Source organism: Heptranchias perlo, chromosome 33 (genome assembly GCF_035084215.1).
Source record: "Heptranchias perlo isolate sHepPer1 chromosome 33, sHepPer1.hap1, whole genome shotgun sequence".
Taxonomy (NCBI): domain Eukaryota; kingdom Metazoa; phylum Chordata; class Chondrichthyes; order Hexanchiformes; family Hexanchidae; genus Heptranchias; species Heptranchias perlo.
Genome location: NC_090357.1, coordinates 16,315,395 through 16,342,053, shown reverse-complemented (window position 1 = coordinate 16,342,053; position 26,659 = coordinate 16,315,395). Strand labels below are relative to the sequence as shown.

Below are 26,659 nucleotides of genomic sequence, written 5' to 3'. Positions count from 1 at the left end.
GCATGTTATCCTATATTTAGTAGTTAAGTGCATCACTGTACGGGAAAGCTGCCTTGTTAACCCTTCCCATTCACAGGATTAATGTAACAGCAGCTTTCAGTCATTTGTTCCCATTCACGTACACAGTAAACTTATTGGTTGGCTTTATTTACTAGGAATTAGGAAAATGAGTGGAATCACCCGAGGTCAGTCCCACATGGCCGGACAATTGAAAAGAAATGATTGACTTTATTGAGTACTGCGGAGGGGCTGAGGAAGGATGATGCTCTGTGGTTACAGTCACCGAAGATGTCTCTGGGATTTTGGTCAGGTCAGTCGTGGTACTGCCAGTGGGATGGAAGCTCGACTGAATGGATTGACAGACAAACAATTTTGGCAAAGATGGGTATGGAACTGAGAGGTGAGGTGTGGACCTTCGAGAAGAGAGGAAGGTTAGAGATGGGGCGACAGGTAGAGAGGAGGGATAGGTTGAAGGTGAGCTTTTTGAGGGGATGATGACGACAGTTTTGAAATTGAGTGGGACAGTGTCAGAGCAAAGAGAGGCATTTACAATGGTGGCAATTACAGTGGCAGTGAAATTCTGTTGTGAGCAGACTTTGCGATTTACTGACGTACCCAGTTTTTTATACTCCACAGGAGAAATGGCAAGGAAAAACCAGCTGGAAATCTGAAATAAAAATCAAAAATGATGACAATACAGAGGTCTATCAACATCTGAAAGAAAGAGGTTAATGTTTTGGTTGAAACCCAGTTCTGGTGAAGGGTCTCATCGGAAACATTAACTTACCTTTCTCATCCTGATGCTGACTGCCCTGCAATTTATTGCCAGCATTCATTTTTATTATACTTCATATTCTGGCAGCTAGAAATAAATATCACATTGGAGGAGGATTAATATCATTAACTGACTGAAGCACTGCAAATGTTCCAGCGATTGCTATTGAAAAGCTTCTATTAAAGAATTGACTTTACATGACGTTGTCTGCAAGTATTCAATGTTTAAGGTCAATTCACTGCATATGTTTTCAATGAACTGTTATAGGTTATTCAGAGCCTTCAAAATGCACGCACATCACAAGAAACGCAGGACTGATTTCCTGGAAAGATAAGCATTATAAAGCGGACTGTGAGATTTATACACAACAGCAGATGGCATTATTATTGTTATAAACTAAAGCATTGTAATCATGTTAAATTTTACTTTGGCACAGATACGTTCCTGCTGACCTATGTGGGATAAATTTCCACTATATCAACTAGATAGCAAGATAAACAGTTATTTAAGCCACTCTTATAGCATGACATTTAAACCTGTGCACTCCCACGACCGGATGCAAAGCAGTCTTGTTGGCAGTCTCCAAGCTAAGTGAGTTTCTGGCAGCGACTTCCACACTTTAAATTCTAACTAACCTCTGGCTATAATTAGAACTAATCCACTTTCACACTTTAAAGACTGTTCCAATTCTGGCCTAATAAAGTTAATTTATCAGATTGGACACTAAACATCTTTGTAAAAACTTTGATAATTAAAACAAGCACGTTTAGGACAGTGAACCTGTCACATACTCTGGGTTCCCCCTTATTCTCTGTGTCTCCTTATGTACCATACAGTTTAAATTTCTGAAAATGTTGTACGAACAAAAAAAAAAGTTTTGGGCGCTGGTTAGGAACAAATTCTGCTCCCGGTGCAGTGCTGGCAGGACAGGATTTGAGTGCGCGCACCATACATCTGTTCAACAGACGGTGACCTGGCCGGAAGTCCCAAGGCCTGTTCATTTGAATAAATTCTACATGCTCCCGTGAACATTAGACCAGCAACAGGGAGCATGTGGAGGGAGAAGGTGGCATTTGCTGCAAAGCAGCAGCTGTTAAAAGGCTGTTGCTTGCATTTAAAGATGATGATGTAGAGATGCCGGTGATGGATTGGGGTGGACAAATGTAAGGAATCTTACAACACCAGGTTATAGTCCAATAATTTTATTTTAAAATCACAAGCTTTCGGAGATTATCCCCTTCGTCAGGTGAATGAGTGAAAGGTTCTCAAATCGCATATCTTATATTAGGCTGGGACACCATCACACCAATCAAAAGGTGTCGTTGGTGTTCAAACAGGCCAGTCACGGAGAACAGTACGTTCCAGTACACTGAATATACATTGTGTCAAATTACACAGACAGAGAGAAAGAGACCCAAATGGCAGAGAGAGAGAGAGAGAGAGTATTAAAAACAGATAACTTTTTTTTCCCCTTTTGCTGGTGGGGTTACGTGTAGCGTGACATGAACCCAAGATCCCGGTTGAGGCCATCCTCATGGGTGCGGAACTTGGCTATCAACTTCTGCTCGACGATTTTGCGTTGTCGTGTGTCTCGAAGGCCGCCTTGGAGAACGCTTACCCGAAGATCGGTGGCTGAATGCCCTTGTGTAATTGACACAATGTATATTCAGTGTACTGGGACGTACTGTTCTCCGTGACTGGCCTGTTTGAACACCAACGACACCTTTTGATTGGTGTGATGGTGTCCCAGCCTAATATAAGATATGCGATTTGAGAACCTTTCACTCATTCACCTGACAAAGGGGATAATCTCCGAAAGCTTGTGATTTTAAAATAAAATTGTTGGACTATAACCTGGTGTTGCATTTAAAGAGATGTAGCTATTTAAATTAAGTGGCTACACATGGGGACAAACTTCTGCGAGCCTTGACAAAAGCTGCAAACGGATTTTAAACAGTTTTCCTATGGCTGCATGGGAGTGGGGTTTTGAGGGGAATGGTGTGACAGGCAAAAACAAACTGAGGCAAACCCAATGTGGAGGTGTGAAACAGAGTCTGTGGGTGTGGCAATGGGGTACAGCATTAGATCCCTGATTAATGGCTGGCCAAATGAGCACCGTTGCTGCATGAGATGAGTGTGAGGAGGCTTGTCCTGTTTGGACATCCTCCCCAGAAGATGACAGTAAACTATGGCTGGCAGGAGGTGGTGGGCAGGCTCAGTCATGTTTAGAGTAGGTATAGGGAAGAGATGAGAGAGAAGATAGCATACTTTAAGGAATCTGGCAAAGTAAGACTAACCAACAGTAGGTAAATGGCCCAAGATTGCAGGCCAGAAATATTACCCGTCAACCTGCTCCATATTTATTGCCCGCTTATGCAGAGCTCTCACATAATCTGACAGCTCTTTCATAACATCTCGTACATGCCCTTACTTCAGCAGCACATAGTCAAACTGCAACTTACAATTAAAAGCTTTGGAGGACTGACAACTTCCAAGGGTTTCCACATCAAATTATAACACAACCAGCTGCATGATGCATGCTCACTCACTGACACCCAGTAAAAGCAAGGAAATTGCATCAAGTCGTCATCCAACTATTTTTGCACGCATTCTGGGGCCTTAACGAGACAATTGCATGCAATGTGCACCTGCACACCAGTGCACTCCAGCTGAACAATCGTGGGCAGAGTGCAAAATATGCCTACGGTTTGCTTGCCCAGTTTTCCAATCCTGTTTGGAGGCTGGTACACCGAATAAGAAGAATAACCCTAACCCTCCTGACACATGGAAGTGGGACAGCTGGTGGAGAATTTATTTTATATTATCTTTGCTTGATAACTATACGACCTGAAAGCTTGCACTAACTGGTACAAATGTAATCATTGCAATCAGAAACTGACAGTATAAGTGGTACAAAACTCTGCTATTATCATTAACCAAACTGTTAACATGTATTCCACACTTTGTCCGTAGCTGCACACCAGCATAACTGGATGGATTCCTCACATTCACAAGATGTCCTAGTACCGTAAATGGCTGATCCAAATCCTCAAAATGAAGGATAAGTTTGGCTTTGAAATTGGATTCTGAGGATTCAATATCCAGATCCTTTAAATTCAGTTTGAGTATTACTGCTACGGACAGAAACAGCCACTTCTAACTAACTGGAGACTCTCAATTACCAGGTTTGAAACATACCGACCAGAAGAATGCATACTTTGTCTTATTAAACTGTCTGAGATTTAATATATTCACCAGGAAGTCTGTACATCCTTCCTTTTAAAAGGGTGGTGGGACGGCAGCTGGGTGGGGGGGGCCAATGGGCGCTCGGCAAACCTGAATAAAAAAAAACTTACCTTTCCTCATGCGATCGCGAGGTAATTGATGCTCATTAATCTTGTTTCCGTGTGCCGCGCCCAGCTGCCAGCCTGATTGACAGACTGGCTGCCGACGGGAGCTGCAACGTCGGTGGGGGAGGGGGCGGGGGGAGAAAAACAGAGGGAGAGACCTCATCTGGTGATAGAACAGAGAGTGGGGAGGGAGACAAAGATGGGCGGGGGACATTAGACATTGTTGTGGGGGAGAGAGACATCGGAGAAGAGACATTGGGGGGTGAGACATCGAACATTGGAGCCGGGGCGGGGGGTGCGGGTCACATTGTTTGAAAGGTAGGTTTATTTTTTTTTAAACTTTGTGAAATGTTATTTTATTTAATTTATTTTTGCCCGATCCAGTGCTTCCAGGCGTGGGAAAGTCGCCCAGGTAAATTGAAAATCGTTGTAACTACCTACTATGTAACAAATAAAGTACCTTCAGTATCTCATTGAGGTACATTTGCTTCTTTAAATATCGCCCGGCCGGCTTTAATTGCCGGCGGGACTTCTGGATTCTAGAGCCCTGTGTGCACAGAGACGCGTCTGTGTGAGACACGGAAGTTGGCCGGTTGGAGCCGAGTTCCTTACCCGCTCCGGATTTTCGCTGTTCCCCCCTCCGCCCTTGGGTTTTCATTTGAAAGTCGAGCCCCATGTGTCTGATCAGCACGCACCACTACGAGGGCAAGTACTTACCTCCTCATTGGACTATCAGGGGCCAAAACTGCTCGGCTAATCCAGCAGGTTGCACAGTGACTAACGGGATGGGATTGTGCCATCCACCAGTGGGGTCAGTGGTGGGCATGACCCTGGCATAATTTGCTGGGGTCACGCCCTGAGTAATTCTGGCCTCCAAAATTCAGACTTAAACCTCTGAGCCTGAGTGGTACAGTGAGTTAGTGTTCTATTCTTTCATCTCTGGCTCAAATCCGACATCAAGTGAAGGGAAAATGTATCTCTCTCAGCTCGCTGTCAGGGTGCAGAGTGAGATGAGTGTGCAGTGGTTTTAATCTCACATTTGTGAGTCTAGAGCCCCAAAATAGTTATAATTTCACAGAAGGGCCCCAATGTTTATGGGGAGACGGAGGGGGAGCTGGCATCAGCCGGGAAATACAGGAAACGTGGAGGCCCTGCCGAATTTAACAGCAGGACCTCATTTGAATTTTTTTTCTCTGTTTCCCGCCCGGCAGCCAGCCAAATTGAGAGGCCGGCTGCCGGACGGGAAGGCCTGTGGTAGAAGGCTGTAGCTGGGGGCCGGAGGGGAGAGAGACATCGGACTGCAGGAGACATCGGATCATGGTAGGGGGTAGGGACATGGGAACACGGTGGGTGGGGGGGGGGGTCCGCCGACCATCGGGGGGGAGAGGCTGTTAAGGGGAGAGAACACATGTCTGGAAATTGTGTGTGGGGGGGGGGGCGTGGTCTGGAGATCGTGGGCCGGGGGGGGGTCTGGAGATCATGGGCCAGGGGATCTGGAGATCGTGGGCCGGGGTGGGGGGTGCCTGGAGATCATGGGGGGGGGTCTGGAGATCGTAGAGGGTGGGTCTGGAGATCGTGGGGGGGGGGTCTGGAGATCGTGGGGGGGGGGGGTCTGAAGATCATGGGGGGGGGGGGTCTGGAGATCGTAGAGGGTGGGTCTGGAGATCGTGGGGGGGGGCGGGTCTGGAGATCGTGGGCTGGGGGGTCTGGAGATCATGGGCCAGGGGATCTGGAGATCGTGGGCCGGGGTTGGGGGGGGCCTGGAGATCATGGGGGGGGGTCTGGAGATCGTAGAGGGTGGGTCTGGAGATCGTGGGGGGGGTCTGGAGATCGTGGGCCGGGGGGGTCTGGAGATCATGGAGGGGGGGTCTGGAGATCGTAGAGGGTGGGTCTGGAGATCGTGGGGGCGGGCGGGTCTGGAGATCATGGGTCAGGGTGGGGGGTGGGGGGCCTGGAGATCATGGTGGGGGGGTCTGGAGATCATAGAGGGAGGGTCTGGAGATCGTGGGGGAGGGGGCTCGAGATTGGGGGGGTGTCTGGAGATCACGGTGAGGGAGGCAGATCGCAGCAGGTTAGCTTGAAGTGCCGCGGAGAAGCATTCCTGCTCCTCCTGGCCCACAAGCAGTGCTGGAAAAGCACTTACCTCCTGGATCTGGCAGTTCTCAACTCCATTTAGCTGTCAGGTTTCCCGAGCCCTGGGTAACTCGACCTGCAGCCGTTAAACCAAAATGGCTGCGAAAATCTGAGGCATGCCAACTCATTAACATATTCTAATTACTGATCTGCCTCTCGAGAGTGGGTTACTCGCCCGCCTCCTAACCCACCCTGGTTAATCTGGATGTAGGCGTGTTTTCGGCGGGTTGAGGTCAGGTTTCCCATTTTTAAGAAATTCACCCCTCCATTGCCCATCTCGGAGAGTTAAATTTCCCCCCAAAGTCTCAAGGAAAGATGTCACAAGGATGCCTGGTGTGGGAAATGAAATGAGTCAGACTGGTGTAGGACTGAATGCTTTCTTGAGGTTGGGGCACAGTAGAGGAACTTTATTTCTGACCTATGTTTATTTGAGCTGGGAATGCTTGATACTGAACCTGGCTGGCAAAAGAGGATAACAGCAGTAGGGAGTTGCCCTGTCATTAACAGTGGGACTTGTACTGTCTTGTGGTTTGTGGGGAAATCGTTGGAGATGCAGGAAAATAGGCGAGACAAAATGTGTTGTTTTGCTTCCTGGAGCCCTCTGCTCTTTATTGTCTAGCCCTGACCAGCTTCATTTCATAAACATAAAAATTTGTACTCAAAACACTCTATATAAATGTATTATCATACTTAAATTTGAAACAAAGCAATGAAAACAAGCATCTACCACGGTTTATGATCAAGATAAGGGAAAATGAGCAGGACAGACAGAGATGGACTTTCTTCTCTGCGTACACCGCACAACAATCGCCAGACAGGAGAGTTCCCTCCCAGTTGGGGAACACTTCAGCTGTCAAGGACATTTAACCTCCGATCTTCGGGTAAGCGTTCTCCAAGGCGGCCTTCGAGACACACGACAGCGCAAAATCGTCGAGCAGAAATTGATAGCCAAGTTCCGCACCCATGAGGACGGCCTCAACCGGGATCTTGGGTTCATGTCACGCTACATGTAACCCCACCTGACGTAGAGTCATCCAGACTCAAGTCGTAGTTGGCTTGTTCTCCATACACAGATGCAGCCGGACCTGCTGCGATTTCCAGCAAAAAAAAGTTACCTGTTTTTAATACAACTGGTCACTCTCTCTCTCTCTCTGTCTTTCTGGTCTCTCTCTCTCTATCTTTCTGATTTGACCCCTTGTGACCCCACCTCAGTATTCTTGGATGTAATGTTTCCCTGACTAACCTGTCTGAACACCATTCACTCCTTTGATTGCTGTGATTATCTCTCTGCCGAGGTGTGATAAAGGGCAGTTAGAAAGATTACCTGTAATCACCAGGCATTGTTCTCTGACTATATATGCTGTGCCTTTATGTAACTCTTCACTTCACCTGATGAAGGAGCAAAGCTCCGAAAGCTTGTGATTTCAAATAAAGCTGTCGGACTATAACCTGGTGTTGTGCGACTCCTTACATTTGTCCACCCCAGTCCATCACCGGCATCTCCACATCATACATAGAACTTGTACATTTTGCTGGTAATGTTTTGCCTTTGGCTGTCCAGTATTTGGTACATGGGTACATGACACATCTGTGGCAAAACAGCTGCAATTGAACGGCAGCTGCTCCTGTCTCTCTTTCTCCTCTTCCTTCTCTCAATTCATCCCTTATTCTCCCATAGCAACTTCCACCGCTGTCTAGCCAGCCTGATTTGTGAGGATTTTCCCAAGTGCAAATTCTCTTGTCAGTACATCGGAATATTTCTCCCTAAGGACACACTTCAATGTATTTATCCACAACTTTGTGCAAGATTGACAGATTGTGCGCAGTAACTGCAATTAAATTCTGTTTTGGAATTGTTTCCAAATAAATGGATAGACACTTCTCGTATGAAATTCTGTTTTCATTATCTGTTAAATTGCTTCAGCCCATCTTACTTCTGAACAATTTCTTTTTCAGAAGGCACAGGAACAACCACATATTTTCAGGCTGCATGAAAATGAGTTTAAAAAAAAAATATGGTGAGATTATCGCCAGCCCCAAATCCAATCCCAACCCCCACACTCCTAGTCCCAGGCCCAGTTGCAGCCCCAACTCTACCACAGGGCCCAAGCCCAACTGCAGCCCTCAACTCTGCCACAGGGCCCAGGCCCAGTTGCAGCCCCAACTCTACCACAGGGCCCAGGCCCAACTGCAGCCCCCAACTCTACCACAGGGCCCAGGCCCAGTTGCAGCCCCAACTCTACCACAGGGCCCAGGCCCATTTGCAGCCCCAACTCTACCACAGGGCCCAGGCCCAGTTGCAGACCTAACTCTACCACAGGGCCCAGGCCCAGTTGCAGCCCCAACTCTACCACAGGGCCCAGGCCCAGTTGCAGACCCAACTCTACCACAGGGCCCAGGCCCAGTTGCAGCCCCAACTCTACCACAGGGCCCAGGCCCAGCTCCAATCCTAACCCAGAGTTTTACAAAAAAGCAATGTCCTTTCATCTATCTGGATAACCCTTATATTCTCTAGAGTGATCTAACTTTTTAATGAGGAATACACATACATTTGAGGAAGATCTGAGGAAGTGTTTTCAGTTTGCAAAAAGTGGCCTAAGAAGCCAGTTTGTTAAACAGCGTTGCAGCCAGTGACACTCCACGCTTAGCTGACAGATCAAAAGAAATATATGAACGCAGGAATTCTATGTAATTCTAGGTATTTAACTTAATTTCTGTGCTCAATATCTTGAACACAATTCAATTCAGTTTCTGGAATTAATTGGATCTCGTGGACAAGGTTAGGAATGCTGATTCACTTGCTGTGTATTTCCAGTATTTTTTGTTTTTATTGACGGGTAGTTGTGCTGAGGGATGAGACAACTTTTCTCCCTCCTTGAGGTCAAACCACATGGCTTACGATGACCCAGACTCACAGCAGAAGAAGTGACATGAGCAGCTGACAGATTCGAGTGTCACGCCGCACTGAGCCTTGAACCTGGCAGCAGAAGTCATAAAGTGAACTTTCTAATCACAACACCACAGGGCTGCAGGGACTAAAGATAACCTCCTGGAAGGTTCAGTACAGTAACACTGACAACGCTGTATTTCACTGTCCCCATTTCCTACAGTTTTCAATTATAGATAGGATCTCTTCCACTGTTTGCATTTAAGGGCTTTTATAATCGCAAACAATGAGATTGAGGCAACGAATAAAAATTAAAATAGCACTGTCAGCATTACCAGTGCAAGAGCTGCCGATTTCTTAAAGCAATTTTCCACTCACTGATAGATGGAAGGGAAATCTAGAGGATAAACTAGCACCTCAAAGAAAGCACACATGCCCTGGATTGTGTAAAGCTATACACATTCACAACATAAACCACCCTAGTCAGAAATCACTAAAATTACGGGGTGTGGAGTAGGTGGTGATATGCAAACTCTCCTTGCACCTATGGGACCTGGGTTCAAATATAATCTAGATGGATGGGGTGGGATGCAAGTCTTCCCGATCGCTGTGAGTGCCACATGAAATGAATTGGGACGTCTCCGTTCATTGCCTAGTGGTTGGAAGCCACAGCAGAAAACTGGTCACAATTGCAGCACGAACTGCCATGAAACAACTTTACACGGAAAGGCCACAAGGATGGTTGGGGGAAGGATGCGCAAAACATCGCACTGGTGCAATGGGTGGTTCTTCTGAGGCTGGGTTAAGCCAAAGCATTGGGGCAAAGTGAAGTAAAATTTTCTTTGTATTTTGCTTTGCTATGTGTGACCTGGGAACACTTGCTGCTGACTAGTTTCAGGAAAGTACTTGATCGATCAGCACTGGCGAGCACAAAACATGCAGCAAAAAGCATAAAAACAATGCCAGTCATTTCAGTGAGCGTTTTCCCGATCGTCCAGCGTGACCGTGGTGGAAATCCCACGAAAATGGCCGTTTACGCCGAGGTTTCCGCTGATTTGCCATCGGAGTTACGGTGGGAGATCGGGGACCCCTGCAGAAATTCTAATCTGTAACGTAATTTTTTTTAAAAGTACGTGGATTAACTTCTATATTAGCAGTCCAACATGGCCTTTCTTTGGTGGGGACCATGGTAACCTTTATAGTACAGCGATAAATGAAAGGCAAAAGCCGCACCTGTATATTTAAGATGGGCACTGCAATCTTCTTATTTCTGTTTCCCTTCACTCAAATTTTGAGCAATAAAATAAAAATAATATACTGGGTCTGATGTGCCACATTCAGAGCTTCTCACCAACACTGATTGTGAGACTCCAGAGCGAATTCGTTAAACTGTCTTGCATGTTTTTACCTGGAGTTGAATGCAATCTACATCAAGGGAAGCTCAATCACTAGCCTGTGCTAGTGGAAGCAGTTTGAATCTATGGGCTGGGACTTGCTCCGACCGGTGTGGCAAGGCTCTCCTGCGGATAAAAAGTACGAATGTACTTACTGCGTGGTCCATGACATAAATTTGCTGGATTCTGAGATCTTCCTCAGTCTTAATCCTTTTAATCCTCTTAATTCATTATTAAGGAAGTAGTAGCAGGACATTTGGAGACTCAGAATACAATCAAGGAGAGTCAACATGGTTTTATGAAGGGGAAATCATGTCTGACAAATTTATTAGAGTTCTTTGAGGAAGTAATGGGCAGGGTGGATAAAGTGGAACCAATGGATGCAGTATATTTGGATTTCCAAAAGGCACTCGATAAGGTGCCACTTAAAAGATTACTGCACAAGATAAGAGCTCATGGTGTTGGGGGTAATATACTGGCATAGATAGAGGATTGGCTAACTAACAGAAAACAAAGAGTCGGGATAAAAGGGTCATTTTCAAAACGGTAATCTGTAACTAGTGGGGTGCTGCAGGGATCAGTGCTGGGGCCTCAACTATTTACAATATATATCAATGACTTGGATGAAGGAACAGAGTGTCTTGTGGCCAAATTTGCTGATGATACAAAGATAGATGGAAAAGCAAGTTGCGATGAGGACACAAAGTGTCTGCAAAGGGACATTGACAGGTTAAGCAAATGGGCAAAAATTTGGCAGATGAAATATAATGTGGGAAAATGTGAAGTCATCCACTTTGGGAGGAAAACTAAAAAAGCAAAATATTATTTGAATGGAGAAATACTACAAAATACTGCGGTACAGAGGGATCTGGGTGCCTTCGTACATGAAACACAAAAAGTCAACATATTGGTGCAGCAGGTAATCTGGAAGGCAAACGGAATATTGGCCTTTATTTCTAGGGCGATGGAGGTATAAAAGCAGGGAAGTCATGCTGGTGAGACCACACCAGGTCGATTCCGAGTATGGAAGGGTTGTCTTATGAGGAAAGATTGAACAGGTTGGGTCTATACTCATTGGAGTTTAGAAGAATGAGAGGAGATCGTATTGAAAATACAAGATTCTGAGGGGACTCGATAGGGTAGATGCTGAGAGGATGTTACCCCTCATGGGGAAATCTACAACTAGGGGGTAAAGTCTCAGAATAAGGAGTCGCCCGACTAAGACGGAAATGAGGAGGAATTTCTTCTCCCAGAGGGTCGTGAATCTTTGGAATTCTTTACCCCAAAAAGCTGTGGAGGCTGAGTCATTGAATACATTCAATGCTGAGTTAGACAAATTTTTGATCAGCAAGGGAGTCAAAGGATATAGGGAAAGGGCGGGAAAGTGGAGTTGAGGTAAAAATCAGATCAGCCATGATCTCATTAAATGGCGGAGCAGGCTCGAGGGGCAGAATGGCCTACTCCTGCTCCTATCTCTTATGGTCAGTGGTACGTTCGGATATCAGTGCAGGCCATGTAGGCATGGAAACACCATGGGACTGCAAGTCCCGCCCACATGCAGGCAAGTTAAACTAATAAATTTAAAGTCACATTCCCTATGTTAGTCTAAATAAAAATTTAACTTACCATATTATAAAAATGCAAAGAAATGATTTAATTTACTTAAACGTATAGATGTTAAAAGTTTTTAAAAAATTATATTTTTATTTTTTAATGATCAAAAATATTAAAATAAGTATAATTAGACATTCCACATTTTTAAAACTTAATTTTTTGTTGTTTTGCAATCATTATAAGTCATTGCGCTTTTAAAAAGTAGTGTAGGGCTGGTATTTTCAAGCATAACTTCTCGTGGCATAAGTATCTTTGTTCCAGCTGGGCAGATGGGTAAGTTTACGATTGTTTGGTGATTGCGTGTGATTGTGGCGTGGTTGGCCCTTTAATTCGGGACTGTCAAAATGCCGTTGAACCAATCAGAGCAAGTTCGCGATTTCTGGGTTTTAATGCGCATGTGCATATTCGCCAACTTGCTCCAATGGATTCGACGGTGGTTGTGATGGACGCCATTACAGAGCGGTGTCCAAGGTAAGTAAGTTCTGGGTCTATATTCTTGGCCCTCGCCAAAACCACAGCCACAAACCCCTAAGGTTTTCCCAGTTCCAAATCCACATAAAGCCAACAGAACTACTCAACTATGGCATGAATCCCACTGAGAAAAATGGGATTCAAACATTGCCTCCAATGGCCTTAGAGATCTGCTTTGCACCCACTGACAGCACTTTAATCTTTATCATGGCTACAGGTTCCAGATATGCTCAGGACAAAGGGAATTTTACACAATATAAAAAGATTTAAAGAGTAAGAGGATGAATGCGTGTTTCATTTATTTATTGTGCTGTGTGTGCACTATTGATTAGCTCGGAGATTTGGCCTCAGTCTGACAGTTAGAGTCAAAGTTCACCTGTGTAATCTAACTTTAATACAAAATCCTTGACTGGCTGATAACCTACAGTGGTGCTGTTATCACTTTGCTTTTCGTTAAACTCATGTGAGCGAAAAATGAAGGTGAACAGGGGCTTGACCTTATTGTAGTTAGTTAGAAAACTACTGCAGAGGTGTCTGGAAAAGCAGGGCTGTGTGGCAGGATATAAATACAGGCCTGGTTTGTGTTTCAAATGTTTAAGAGAGAAAATTACATGAGGGACATGAATTCTAATGGTGCATCAGCTAAAATGTAACCCACCGTCGTACTGACTTACTGTCAGAAGCAGCATCCCTAGAGTTTGAGAGATTAGAATGATTCCAACAAGCATATCCTCTTCAGAATGTGAGCAGGGACTTCCCTTCTACAATTTCTTGTCTAGGTCAGAGCCAAGCAAAAGATTTCGATTTTTTTTACACCTTCAAAACTTGCTACGTTCTTTGTTGACAAATAATCGTGCTGACAGCATTTATATCAAAAGAATGTAAATAAATCATTTGCCGAATAATTGAACATATACTAACGCTGAATGAGAGAGGTTGAAGCTTGTGATATGAGTAAGCAAACACTTAATGGGTTCATTTGGCATCCCTATATTTGCTATTTTGTGGACGGAGGCATTAACTTATTTGTTTAACATTGCAACTAGTATTTTCTACCAAGCTAGTGCTCCAAAGTACTTTATATGTAAACTTTTAGCTGTGCTAGCATTGTTCCAATGAGGATTAACCAATACAAATACCCTTACAATGGTGCACAATTAAAGACTCTACTTAAATGGTGACAAGTTAGTTTAAACTGAGTGACAAACAAGAGGGTTTTTACAGTGAGGCTATTGTCAACTTTCCGTTAAACACTTGTGTCTGAACAATGAAGGTGAGAGGAGGCTTGACCTTATTAAAGTCAGTTAGACAGCATGTGCAGAGGTCTGCAGGAAAGCAGGGCTGCATAACAGTATTCCAATATGGGTCTGCTCATTTGTCTTTCTGAAGGAACGCTTGATTGAACGTCTCATCACCAAACAATGCCTGGCATCAGAAATTTTAATCAATTCCAAGAGCTGATTTAGCTTTTGACTAATTGTGCATGAAATAGCAGTTCAATATTCAATCTCATAGTGTTAGCTCTCAGGCGTCCCCAGAGCACCGGCAAGAAACTGAGCAAACTCAGAATCTATTAGGATATTTGTCTCAGTGTCTTCAGAGTCGATGGGCTCAAATTTGAAATGGTGGCAGGTTGGCAGCGGGTTGTGGGGGGGGGGGGGGCTGAAGGGGGGCGTGGCAAACCCAAATTAACAAAACTTACCGTTTCCGACGCGATCGCATCATAATTGATGGTGGTTAACGTGCTCTCCGGGTTTCGCACCCGGCAGCCAGCCTGATTGATAGACTGGCTGCCGTCAGGAGCTGCAACGCGGCTGGGTGGGGGGGGGGGCGGGGGGAGAGAAAGAAAGAGAGCGAGATGTCATCCACTGCTGGAATGGAAGATCGGGGGGGACATCGGGCGGATGAAGAAGGGGATATCGGGGGGAGGGTTGGAGAGGGGGAGATCGGAGGGGTGGAGAGGGGGAGATCCTGGGTGAAGAGGGGGAGATTAGGGGGTGAAGACGGGGACATCGGGGGGGGGGGGGGGGTGAAGAGGGGGAGATCGGGGGGGATGAAAAGGGGGAGATTGGAGAGGGAGACATCGGACATCGGAGCAGGGTGCAAAGGTAGGTTGATTTTGTGTTTTAACTTCGTGCGATGGTTTTATATTTAAATTATTTTGTTTCTTTTTGCCTGATCCGGCCCTTCACGCCTGGTTTCAACAGGTGTGTATCAGAAGCCGTGGGAAAGCTGCCCAGGTAAGTTAAAAATCATTCTAACTACCTAATATGTCACAAGTAAAGTGCCATAACTACCTCAACGAGGTACATTGGGCTCTTTAACTATCATCCCGCCGGCTTTAATTGCTGGTAGGACTTCTGGATTCGGGATGCCCCCGCGTACACACAGGTGCATCCGTGGGGAACTTGGAGGTCGGCGGGTTGGAGCTGGCTTTCGAACCCGCTCTACATTTCTACAATTTTCACAGTCCCCCCCCGCCCCCACAATTTATGTGTAAAATGAAGGCCAATGTCTCTCTAACCCATAGGTACAAGGCTCAAGCCCATGTGAGGTATTAGCTTGTATTATCTCATTAATCTGGATAACCCGCTACATCTGTGGATTGGATGCAGAAAGTACATCTTTTGAGAAGTAAATATTTTAACAGCATTGGCTTCAGAATTCAATTCACTAAAGTGCAGTCTCTAGAACATTATCAATACTTAATGTATTTGCTTGGTATCACTAGTGGCATATTTTTTCTCCATATGTACGGATTTTGCATTCCTAAAAGAGACTGCCTGAAACGCATTGACTTGGGTAGTGCAGTGTTACAGAGTGGTGACAGTAACTCTCTAGAGTGTTCTGCAACATGCTCTTAACTTCTTTTGCAGTACTCGTCAACTGATTTATTGTAGACTACAACACAATACCAAGTATTTAAAGTGCTTTGAGCTTTTTTGGTTAGTCAACTGTTCAGTTTTATCTCCTCACTATCTATTGGCTCTAAAATATTACCAATAATTTATTCCTGTTTAAAATAGAAATGTCTAAGTGCTTTAAGTGGGATAGTGGTGGAGTGTCCTCACAACAATGTAGCATGAGAAAAACTTTACTGTCAATTGGACGTACAGATCCTTGATATGGCTAGGATCAGGTTCTAGTCACTAGATATGCACTGATTACCTGCGGGATGTAGCATCTTGTTGACTTAAAGAGTCACCGAATGTGCCACATGGCAGGAAGTGGCAGCAAAGCAAGCACATGTCATTTCCTCTCAAAATTGGTGGGAGCAGCATCTCTATTTCCTCCTGGTCCATTGGGATGCATATGGGGATGAAAATAGATTGGGTGGTAATCTCGTGACATAGAGGGAGCATCCAAACCCTGGCAGTCTAGTTGTGAACGTGTGCTTTGTGTAGGTGCCTGGAACTGTGGTATGACTTGGCCTTGGCTTCAACATATGTGAAAATATGAATTTTTAGAATCAAATAAACCTTTATTCCTATATCTTACTATTAGAACAATGTGGATAGATAGAATAATTGCTTTTAGGATTTCATAATCCTAAATTCAGTACTACACTGTTGCTTTTGTGTAACTAGTATAACCCCAGAGCCATGTCATGTTTTATTCAGGGAGCGAACATGAGAAAAAGCAAATTCAAACTTCAGCAAAACCTTCGTAATTTCAACAATAAACAAGCACAAGAGCACCATATAATTCTACAGCAAACCACAGTGTAATTCTAACATGAAAAATCTTTCAGCTAAATGCTGCAAAACAGTGAAAGAGTCCAGCATGCAACATCACTCGACAAAAATCATCAGATATTTCAAATCTCTAGTCAGTGAAACTCATTTCGCTTCAGATAAATTTGGACTTGGATCAAACTATGAAGCCAACCCCTAGGATCAAGCCAGACATTTCTCATTTGTGCTTAGGGCACTGCCACTCTGTAATACAGGACCATAAAAAACATCCTTTCATGGTGCTGTAATGTTATTTGTCAATAAGTGAGAGGGTGTAATTGCCCACATTGAGTTCCCAATCCCAGATTTAGCACTGAGAAAGAGGCGTTGCCTGAAAAGGAGAGAAAAAAAATCAGTCTGAAGACCCATCCAAAGGTGCTCGTATGTATGTTCTAGTGAGTAATGAGAGAACAATTTTGACAGAAGGTTAATAGCTTGTTTTCTTTCGACCCTCTTGGCTGGAGGAAAGGGAGAAAGAACAAGAACAATGGACTTGTATTTACACAGCACCTTATCAATTGTCTGAAGATATAGTCCAATGAATGAACATCCAATGAATTACTTTGAAGTGCAGTGAAGAATATGGACAACGACAGCAGTTATTTTGCACACAATACGATCCCACAAGCAGCAATGAGATAAATGAACAATCTGCTTAACGCTCGCCAGGATAACTGGGAGGATTTTCTGCTCTTCTTAAAAGTGTCACAGGATCCTTTAACATTCACCTGAATCACAAGACCAGGCAGGTGGAGTCTCATTTTAATGTGTTGTCTAAAGCACAGGATTTCCAGAGTGAGGCTTAAACCCACCTTCTGGTCATAAAGAATGAGAAAAATTAAACTGGACTGAGAGAAAATAAAATAAATATATATTCCATACCTCAAATATATGTCTTTCTATCCTGAGTGCCAATATTTGCATGTTGCATCAATAGATTATAAGGAGCAATGCTGATTCGAGCCTGAATTATATATAAAACAAGTTACCTCGAACCAACAGACAAATTGGGTGAAAACACTTTTAACAAAAGTATTCTGGGTTTGATTACCTACTTATTTCTCTCAGTTACACAATACATCTTTGGCACCTATCAGCTGCATATTACCTTCAGACTGCTGCTTGGAGGTAATCACACAATGAGGCTGTCTAGTTTCTTTCCAGGTTCTGGATAAGGGCCCTCAGCAGTCATGACAATATAACAGGATGGATCTCCAGTTTTCTCTGATGTGTATGATACATAGGGAAGTCTTATACAAAATGCTATTTAGCACAGAGATTTCAGCTGACAAATCAGTTTTGAAAATACCAAAGTTCACACAATAGCGATATTCTGTGGTACATTTTCAATACAATCTCAGTTTCTTGAAGTGTTTGATCCTAGAGTTTGGGGTTAGGTCCTGTTAAATCCTGTTTTCTACCACAGAATAACTAGAGATTTCTAACATGGAATAATGGAACAGAATTGAAGAAATGCAGAGTACCAAATCTAGTGGTTCACAGTTCTTTCTAAGATAAATTTACAAAATCTTGTGCAAATTTTTCCTATTTATTGCTCTACTTATTAAAATGCTCAAATGAAATATTTAAATCGTGAAACAGCAGATTGGAACTAACATAATTAACTCTAGCCAGAATTATAAGGTAAAAAGTGTGGAGTTCAAAACCCCTTTAACAAAGAACATTTGAAGGAAAGTGTTAGCTGTACCCCGTTTGAACAAAGGCATTTGAAAACGTGCAAACACAGTAATGTGGTAAACTGAGTTCTCGCAAATCCTGTTCTTCCCTCAGTGACGTTGATGGCATTGGAGAAATATGAGTTTTGGGATCGAAGACACTGTACTGCGGATAGATATCTAGATTATTAAATAAATATGCTGGATGGATAATATTGAACTTGAAGCGTTGTCAGGCTTTTGGAAGCATAAGCTTTTCAACACTGCAGGGGGTAATGTAAGAAAAGGCAACAAAGACATACATCAAAGGCTTCGGATCAGGAAAGCAATGATTGGTGTGAAAACAAGCATGGGCCTCTCATTCCTATCTGGTAATCTGTTCAAAAGAACTGGGATTTGTAAAACATCAAACAGTACTGCACCCAGCATATGGTCAAATGGTATAAGGAATAGATTTGAAGCCACTGAAGCAATCAAAATTGGAGTCGTAAGGACCATTAAGAATGTCTGGGTATAGAGATGAAAGGAGCCTTTTACAACCCACTGTTCGAATACATGGGGCTCAATTTTAAAATGGAGTCAGGAAGTGGGTGGATGGATAATCCAGGGGTCAATTTGAGGTCGGGAAACCCATTAGTACGGGTTTCCCGGAAGTCCTTATTATTTTGATGTAAGGACTTCTTTTATTTTTTTTTGTCAGTTTCCCGTCCGACTGACCGGCCTGATTGACAGGTTGGTCTCAGTCGGACGGGAGACCAGCCAGGGAGGGGATGTCTTCAGGTAAGTCCGCAGGTAAGTCTTTGTTTGTATGGATGGGGTGGGGGGGTGGGGGAGTGGGGGGGAGGGCACAGGGTGGCATGGATGGGCAAGGGGCACGGGTGAGCAAGGGGCACGGGTGGGCATAGGTGGGCACGGGGGTCACGAGTCCATTGAGGATGGGATCGGGGGTCATCGCGGGTGTCCGCGATCGTAGAGGGGGAGGATCGGGGTCGGGGGATCAGGGTCGGGTTTGGGGGGTCGGGGTCGGAGGATCAGGGTCGAGGGATCGGGGTCGGGGTCGAGGGTCCGTGATCAGGGGTCGGGGGTCGGGGGGGGGGTCAGTGCAGGTAGGCTTGTTGGGCCTGGGGGAAGCACTCCTACTCCTCCGGGCCCACAAGCTGTGCCTTTCTAGGCACTTACCTGTTAGTTTTGGGCCTTCTCGCCACCTTTCATGATGCGTAAAACAGAAGGCTGGGGAATCCCAGCTCCCTGGGGTTGAAATCGGGAATTAATGAAAAATGCAGGCCTGAAGCCTCCTTGAAAGGTTTTAAGGCCCAACCTGCCTCCTGGGAGTGGGTTGGCCGCCAGTCCCTTGTCCCGTCCCTGTGCAAACCGGAAATGGGCGGGTTGGAGGCGGGTCTGAAATGGTGGCAATTTTCAATGCCCCCCGCCCCCTACCCACCCGTTTTTTACTTTTAAAATCGAGCTCATGGTCTTTTCAATATCAAAGGATCTCCAGTCACATGATCAAAGCCTAAACTGTCAATCACTGAAGTATGTTAATGATTGAGGCATAGCAACAGGGAGCGACTGGGCAAAATGAATGACCCGCCCCAATCCTACGTCCCATTGATAAAAAAAATTATAAAAAGACTTTGAGAGAAGAAGGCTCTCTCTCCTCTTCCCTTCTATCTCTCTTTTTCTCTTTCTCTTCACTACCCAGGCAGTCACAAGGAACGTACACTGCAGTTGAACATCATGCAAAAAGAAGAGGGCCTCGAGTACTGAACAGCTGATCAACCTTCAGGCCCGATGAGCAAAATCCCTGGTTTAAAGGTTTATATGTATTAATGATTTGCCTGATGTATTCAAGAAGGAGATAGATAAATTTCTTAATGCTAAAGGGATCAAGGGATATGGGGAAAAAGTGGGAACAGGGTATTGAGTTAGATGATCAGCCATGATCATTTTGAATGGTGGAGCAGGCCCAAAGGGCCGAATGGCCTACTCCTGCTCCTATTTTCTATGTTTCTATGTGTATGATTTGTTAAGTCATTACATAATAACGTTGTGAATTATTAAGTGTATAACGGGATTTTATAGATGAAAATCATATGTATGGTTTGATTTGGCTTCATGAATGCTTGTATGAATGATATCATTAAAAATAATTACTTTTGATTGATGAAACTACTGTGAGTGAGAGTGACTTTCTTTGCTTGACTATTCGTCCAGGGTCCAAGAATCACACAAAATAAGGAATTCCCTTTAAAAGTTACCTTGAACCAACAAACGAGTCGTGTGGACAGCCTCTCCCTGAATACTGTAGGCCCGGCAGGTGTAGGGCCCACGGTCGTTCCGGCCCACCGATGAAATGGTAAGACTTCCATCACTGACCTGCAACAGACAAACAGTTTAGTATTTGGGCTGCAGACAGGGACAATAAAGAGGCGATTCCTATTTTTCTAATTTACTGCACTCAAAGGTAGTCCATTTTTTATCAATTCTAACTGAACCTATATTTATCAGCGATCTTTACACACTCCAGTTGATTCTATATGAGAGGGGCAGTTACTGATGGGCATGAAATTTAGATGTATTCTAGTTCCAGTAATGGGTATTGGCACTGCACAGCTGATGTTGATTACTCCTGAACTTGCAAAGGATTCTCAATGGAGGAAAATGAGGCAATTATATCTCAGATAAGAAACTCAGATGGGTGCGGAAATAGGTAACAAAAATAACTCAGTAAGGTGGCGAAATAAAAACTCATTACTAATACAAGTCGATTATGCGGTACCCAATCACCAAGCCTGTCAACTCTCCTATATTTGACAGGAAACTTGTGGAAGACTGCAGTCTCCCGCCTCAGAATCACGATCCTCCGTGTACATGTACTGCAGGAGTAAAAACCCCAGCGTTTTGTTTCACTTTATCTCTGTACAGAGCAAGAATAAAAAAAAGAACACGATGATGTGTCAGTTTTCCCAGGATTCACAGCAGTAGTAAAGTCCTCAACGAGAACTGCAGGTCCTACAGATTTAATGGAGGGGTCTCTCCATTACTATGAATGCTGGGATAGCAATGCCAAGAGGAATGAAAATGAACATGATGATGTCATATGACCATCCCCTGGGGATACAACCTGCTGATGTTAACCTTTGTGAAGGGAATGGACACTTCAACTGTACGGCTCGTGACTGAATATCACACCTCAAAGAGTTGTTCAATGGAACATTGAAAAACACATTGGCCCAGATTTTGCTGTCAAAATAATGGTAAGGCTAATGGCGCTCACTTTTATTTATGCGCAAACCGTACAGCAACTTCAGGCAAGCGGCGGATGCGCGGTTAAACTCAAATATCCAAAAGCTGCGCCACTCCGCCGTTAGCTTCAAGAAAACGGCAAGTCGCTGTCTGCCTCACCATTGAAATGCATTGAATGGCATAAAGTTGCTGTATTTGTGCAGTAGATTCGAACTAAACTCGCCACAGAAAGTTAGGGCTGATCCGAAGTGACGCAAGGAGCCTGTCTTGGAACCATTTAAGGTCCGCGCATATTTAATTGATCCTGGATTCAGACGAAGGGCGCTTTTTAGCTGTCAGAGATTCTTTTAACAATGTTCTAAGTGTTAATTACTGCCAATCAACCTCTCTGGCAATGAAAATTAACTATTACAAGTGTGGAGTCTCATTCCTTCAGGCTTTAACTTTTGGAGATCTTAAAAATGTAAAATTTAATTTTTAAAAAATGTTTCTTTTCTGTCTTTTTTTCTCTCTCTTTTAATCCAATCTTTCTTTCCCTCTCTTTCTGTACCTGATTTGACATTGAATTCAACCACTCTAATTTATACTTCCTTCTCGGTCCTTGTGCTGTTTATTCTCAATCCTTCAATCTGATTAAGGAGATACACAGTTGCTTGTCCTGTTCACTCAGGTCCCAGATGCCCTGATTCCCTCGCTGCGACGTTACCAGCTCGCACTTTCAGCAACTTGCCATGCAAAAAATTTAAAAACTTAAAACGGGCAAGGACAAGTCTAACTAATGGCTGATTAGATGCCATGACACAGCAAATTATGGCCCATTAAATTACGAAGAAGGTGGAATGCCAAGATTGAGAATAAAGCATTTTTCATTTTTTCTAAATACAGTAAAATATTGACCGAAGAGCTAACAATTGGGGAAAGAGATTTATTTTTCAGTGGAATTTCTTATATGTAAATAAGTCAAAACAGACAAAGCTGTTGCTTATACTTTCATGGAACTGGACTGACTGACTATGTGAGGAAAAAACATGGAGAAGCAAATAATTTGCAAGTATCAGTGTAGTGGCAGGAATCTGCAGCACCTGTACGAGAGAGCTCAAGGTTCACTTCATTGTCAATGATGTGGAGATGCCGGTGATGGACTGGGGTTGACAAATGTAAGGAATCTTACAACACCAGGTTATAGTCCAACTGTTTTATTTGAAAATCACAAGCTTTCTCCTTCGTCAGGTACGAAGGAGAAAGCCTCCAAAAGCTTGTGATTTTCAAATAAAACAGTTGGACTATAACCTGGTGTTGTAAGATTCATTGTCAATGGGCAGCAATGTCATTGAAGCATTAAGTGATCTGAATGGAATTAGTTCAAGAACAATGAACAGATTTAGATCACTGCAGATATCAGACATAAAAAAAACACTGCTCAACTGCAGGTTTCATTTCTCACATCCATCTCCCACTGATAAATAAACACCATTAGTGCTGGAGAGAACAATCATCGACTGATTCAGGGCTACAACAGCACAGGGCAAAAACTGCAGTCCTCAATTTAGGACTTTGATGATCTGACAGATGATGTAGGTGGAAGTAGATTATTCATGTTGGGAGCTTCACTGCAGCAATAGAGGACACGGGATTTTCAAAAAAAATTGGAGCAATGGCTTCCCTTCTGCTCTTTGATATTATAGCTGAAGTTGAATGCCAATTCATGTTTGCTAATGTTCAATTTTGTTGTCTTGCTGTTTTATAATGAAGCATTTACATATGTGTAACAGCTTAAATAAATTTGCGCATGATCCAATTAGCTCAAAGAAATTTGATTAGGAGAAAGTAAGTGTGGTGGACAGACAGCAAATGAGCATAGTCATGTTGGCTTTATTATATTACTCATGCGAATCTGGCGAATGGCACGCCATTCTTGAGCTGGTACGGGGTTCGTGACAATGGAGGCGGGTCAGGACTGATACTGGGCTTCAGCAGTGGCGGTTTCACTGCAGCAGTTGAGGTCACCGGGTTTAAATTAATGCGCCTCAAGCAAGCCTGAAGATATTTCCCTCCCCCACCATCACAGCATAATGGATACATGTAGGAAGCACCCTGCAAAAGCTGTTGATATTGCATTGATTAACTTCTTAACAAAAACAGCTGGATAAACATCTGGCAGGGAACAGGATTAAAGGTTATTGGGATAAGCTTAGACTGAGATGATTAAATAGTCCATGAAGCTGTGGGGCTGTCTGTTTAAGGGGGGACAACCAATCGGGCTGAAAAGGAGGGCATGTGACGACAGTTATTCTGGAGTTTCACTTGATTACGTTTGGTGATCGGGGAATGTTCACAAAGAACTTTCCTTGAGAAAATTGAATGGGTGGGGTAGAGGCCATGGTGGGGTGATTTGTGTGTGGTCCACAAAGGGAATGATCTTAAGGTACTGCATAGTCCTTTTCTGGTTATATGCTTTTTTTTAAACAGCTGTGTTTCCAAAATAAATGAAAGACTCTTCTTTTAAATCAAAATCATTTTTGTGTCCAATACTTCTGAAAACGAGGGAAAGCAGCAATGGGAAACGGAACGTTTGTGCTATAGTACTCCCGCTCAGGTTATCTCCATAAGAACTAAAGGATATCCTATGGCATCATTCATGATGAGTTGAAGGAGACGCTGTTTTATTAAGGCAGGAGCAAGTCATTAGGAAAAACAAACCTTTAATTACTGCTACCATGTCTTCATGTTTAGGTCCAATTTTCGCCTGCCCTCTAACTATAATTCACCTGAAGACTAAACTTGGTCTTAACTCCATATGTGCAATGGCAGGGGAAAAATGACTAGTTTTCTTAAATTTTTTAATATGCTACAATTTTAAGTATGTTATAAACTATAATTCCAGCAATACAAGTGTATAGCTTGGTGAAGAATCCATTATAGAATCATAGAATCATTACAGCACGGAAGGAGGCCATTCGGCCCATCGAGTCCGTGCCAGCTCTCTGCAAGAGCAAACCAGCTAGTCCCACTGGTCAAACGGATTTTCAAAAAAAATTGGAGCAATTTGAATGGCTCCCCTTCTGCTCTTTGATATTTATAGCTGAGTTGAATGCCAATTCATGTTTGCTAATGTTCAATTGTGTTGTCTTGCTGTTTTATAATGAAGCATTTACATATGTGTAACAGCTTAAATAAATGTGCACATGATCCAATCAGCTCAAAGAAATTTAATTAGGAGAAAGTGTGACAGGAGAAGTGTGACACCAAAAGTGTGGTGGACAGACAGCAAATGAGCGTAGTCATGTTGGTTTTATTATATTACTCATGCGAATCTGGTGAGTGGCACGGCATTCTTGGGTGGGTACGGGGTTCTTGACAATGGTGGAGTGTTAGTACTGATTTGGGATTCTGCAGTGGGTAGTATGTTATTCAAGGTCGCAGGGACTAAATAGCTGCTTGGGTAATAGGCTCCTCAGCCAATGGCGATTATAGATAGAGATGCAGAGTCATCCCAATACTGCTGTATGTTTCAACTTAGAAGAATATTGCATTGTACTTTGCTCATATATCAATATGTCATTTTAATTCAATAAATTCTTGATCTTTGTAGCTTTGCTTTGCAAAAGTGATAAATTAGGCGTAATTACTGCCAAATTAGTGGGCAGTTTTGCATTGTGTCCCCTGGGACTGCTTGAATTCATTTTGTTTAAGATCTTTACCCTCAGGGAGTTAAGACTTTTGTCCAGTCTTGTCAGCGATGGATTTAAAAGCAGAATGGAGAGACATCACTCTCACCTGGAGACAGAAGGTAGTGGATTTAAGTCCCCTTCAGGGAGCTAAGCTGATACGTCTTCTGCAGGGCGTGCTGCATTGTCAGAGGTGCCATCTTTCAGATGAGACGTTAAACCGAAGCACTGTCAGCATGTTCAGTTGGATGTAAAAGATCCCACAGGACTATTCAAAGAATAGCAGGGAAGTTCTACTGGCATCCTGGCCCACACATATCCCTCAATCAAAATCATGAAAGAAGATTAACTAGTCATTTATCTTGTTGCTGTTTGTGGGACCTTGTTGTGTGCATACTGGTTTGCCACATAGCAACAGTACTTACACTTCAAAACTACTTCATTGGATGTGAAGCACTTAGAACATGAAAAGTGCTATGTAAATGCAAGTTATTGCTTTCACTAAAGTCACGTTCATGGATATCTGGCTTCAAGTTGCTCTCTGTGCTATAGTTTATGGCTAATCTTTCCACTAATTCAGGAGCTTCCCAAGTCTCTGCCTTCTCTCCCACTTTGTTCCTTCCTCATATCAATGACATCTTTCACTCATCATGCAACCCCATCAACTTTTTTGATGATTTAATTCTATCATGTGTAGATATTCTTGCACTCATTACGATCCCTAATCTCAACTGAAACTCCTACATCTTCTCATTTCCCAAACCTGCCTTCAAGAAGTTTGGTTTCCTCTTTCATGACAATCACTTTTATTCCTCTGAACAACTCTAACTTTCTATAAAGTAGAAATTCATCCAAGGTTTGAGTCTCCAATCCAGAGAGACTCTTGCAACACTGTTCTCACACTGCTGGACAGGGCACAAGAAAAATGTTCTCACTGTTATATGTGGGATCTTGCTGTGCACAAATTGGCTGTCATGTTTGGTTACAGAACAATGGTGGCTGCACTTCAAAAATAATTGATTTGGTGTGAAGCACTTTGGGGCATGTTAATGATATGAAGAGGACTATATAATTGCAAGTTCTTTCTTTCATTTGATAGGCGATCACTGTCTCACCTGTAGTCTCCAATTGCTCTCTCCTATGACAATTTTTATGGTCGTTCTCTGTTTTTTAATACTATGGTCATCATTTGTCTCGATTTCATTTTCGAGTTCCTTCTGAGCCCCAAAGACGACATTTTACTTTCTCCATATATCCCCACTTTGTTGAAATCAAGACTCATTTTACTGTCTCTGAATCTAATTCATCTTTTTCCCAGGACTTCAAAACTGGAACTGCTTCTTTTTCCTCATTGAATCTCCATACTTTTAAAACCCAAATTTGATATCACCTAATCACAACTTCTTGATTTACCTTATCCTCTTTTTACCCTTGGTGGTGTCTTGCATTAATTGCTTTGACCCTTCACTTCGGTGTCTCAATAAAAAAAAGAATATTGTCACCTCAGGAGGAAGGTTTTGTATCGACAGCTCATCTGTAATAGCAGCATTTTAGAGAGTTAAATAACACTAGAGAGTCCAAATCTGATTCTGCACTGACTGTTATTTGTTGGTAACGTTATATTACCCATAATGCTAGATTTCCCATGGCAATGGTTAAAAACTGTAAAGAGCTGATCTGCACCCATCATTCCTGATACTGTGAGCTCCAA

General features: G+C 43.5%; 1 protein-coding gene across 1 annotated transcript in view; it reads right to left on the bottom strand.

Annotated features, from left to right (window-relative positions):
- igsf9bb (immunoglobulin superfamily, member 9Bb) overlaps nt 1-26,659 on the bottom strand; it is a 499,264-nt gene that overhangs the window by 139,741 nt on the left and 332,864 nt on the right. The window contains exon 5 of the mRNA XM_067971024.1: nt 20,293-20,410. Coding sequence (XP_067827125.1) covers nt 20,293-20,410 — 118 coding nt within the window. The remainder of the gene's footprint in view (nt 1-20,292; nt 20,411-26,659) is intronic.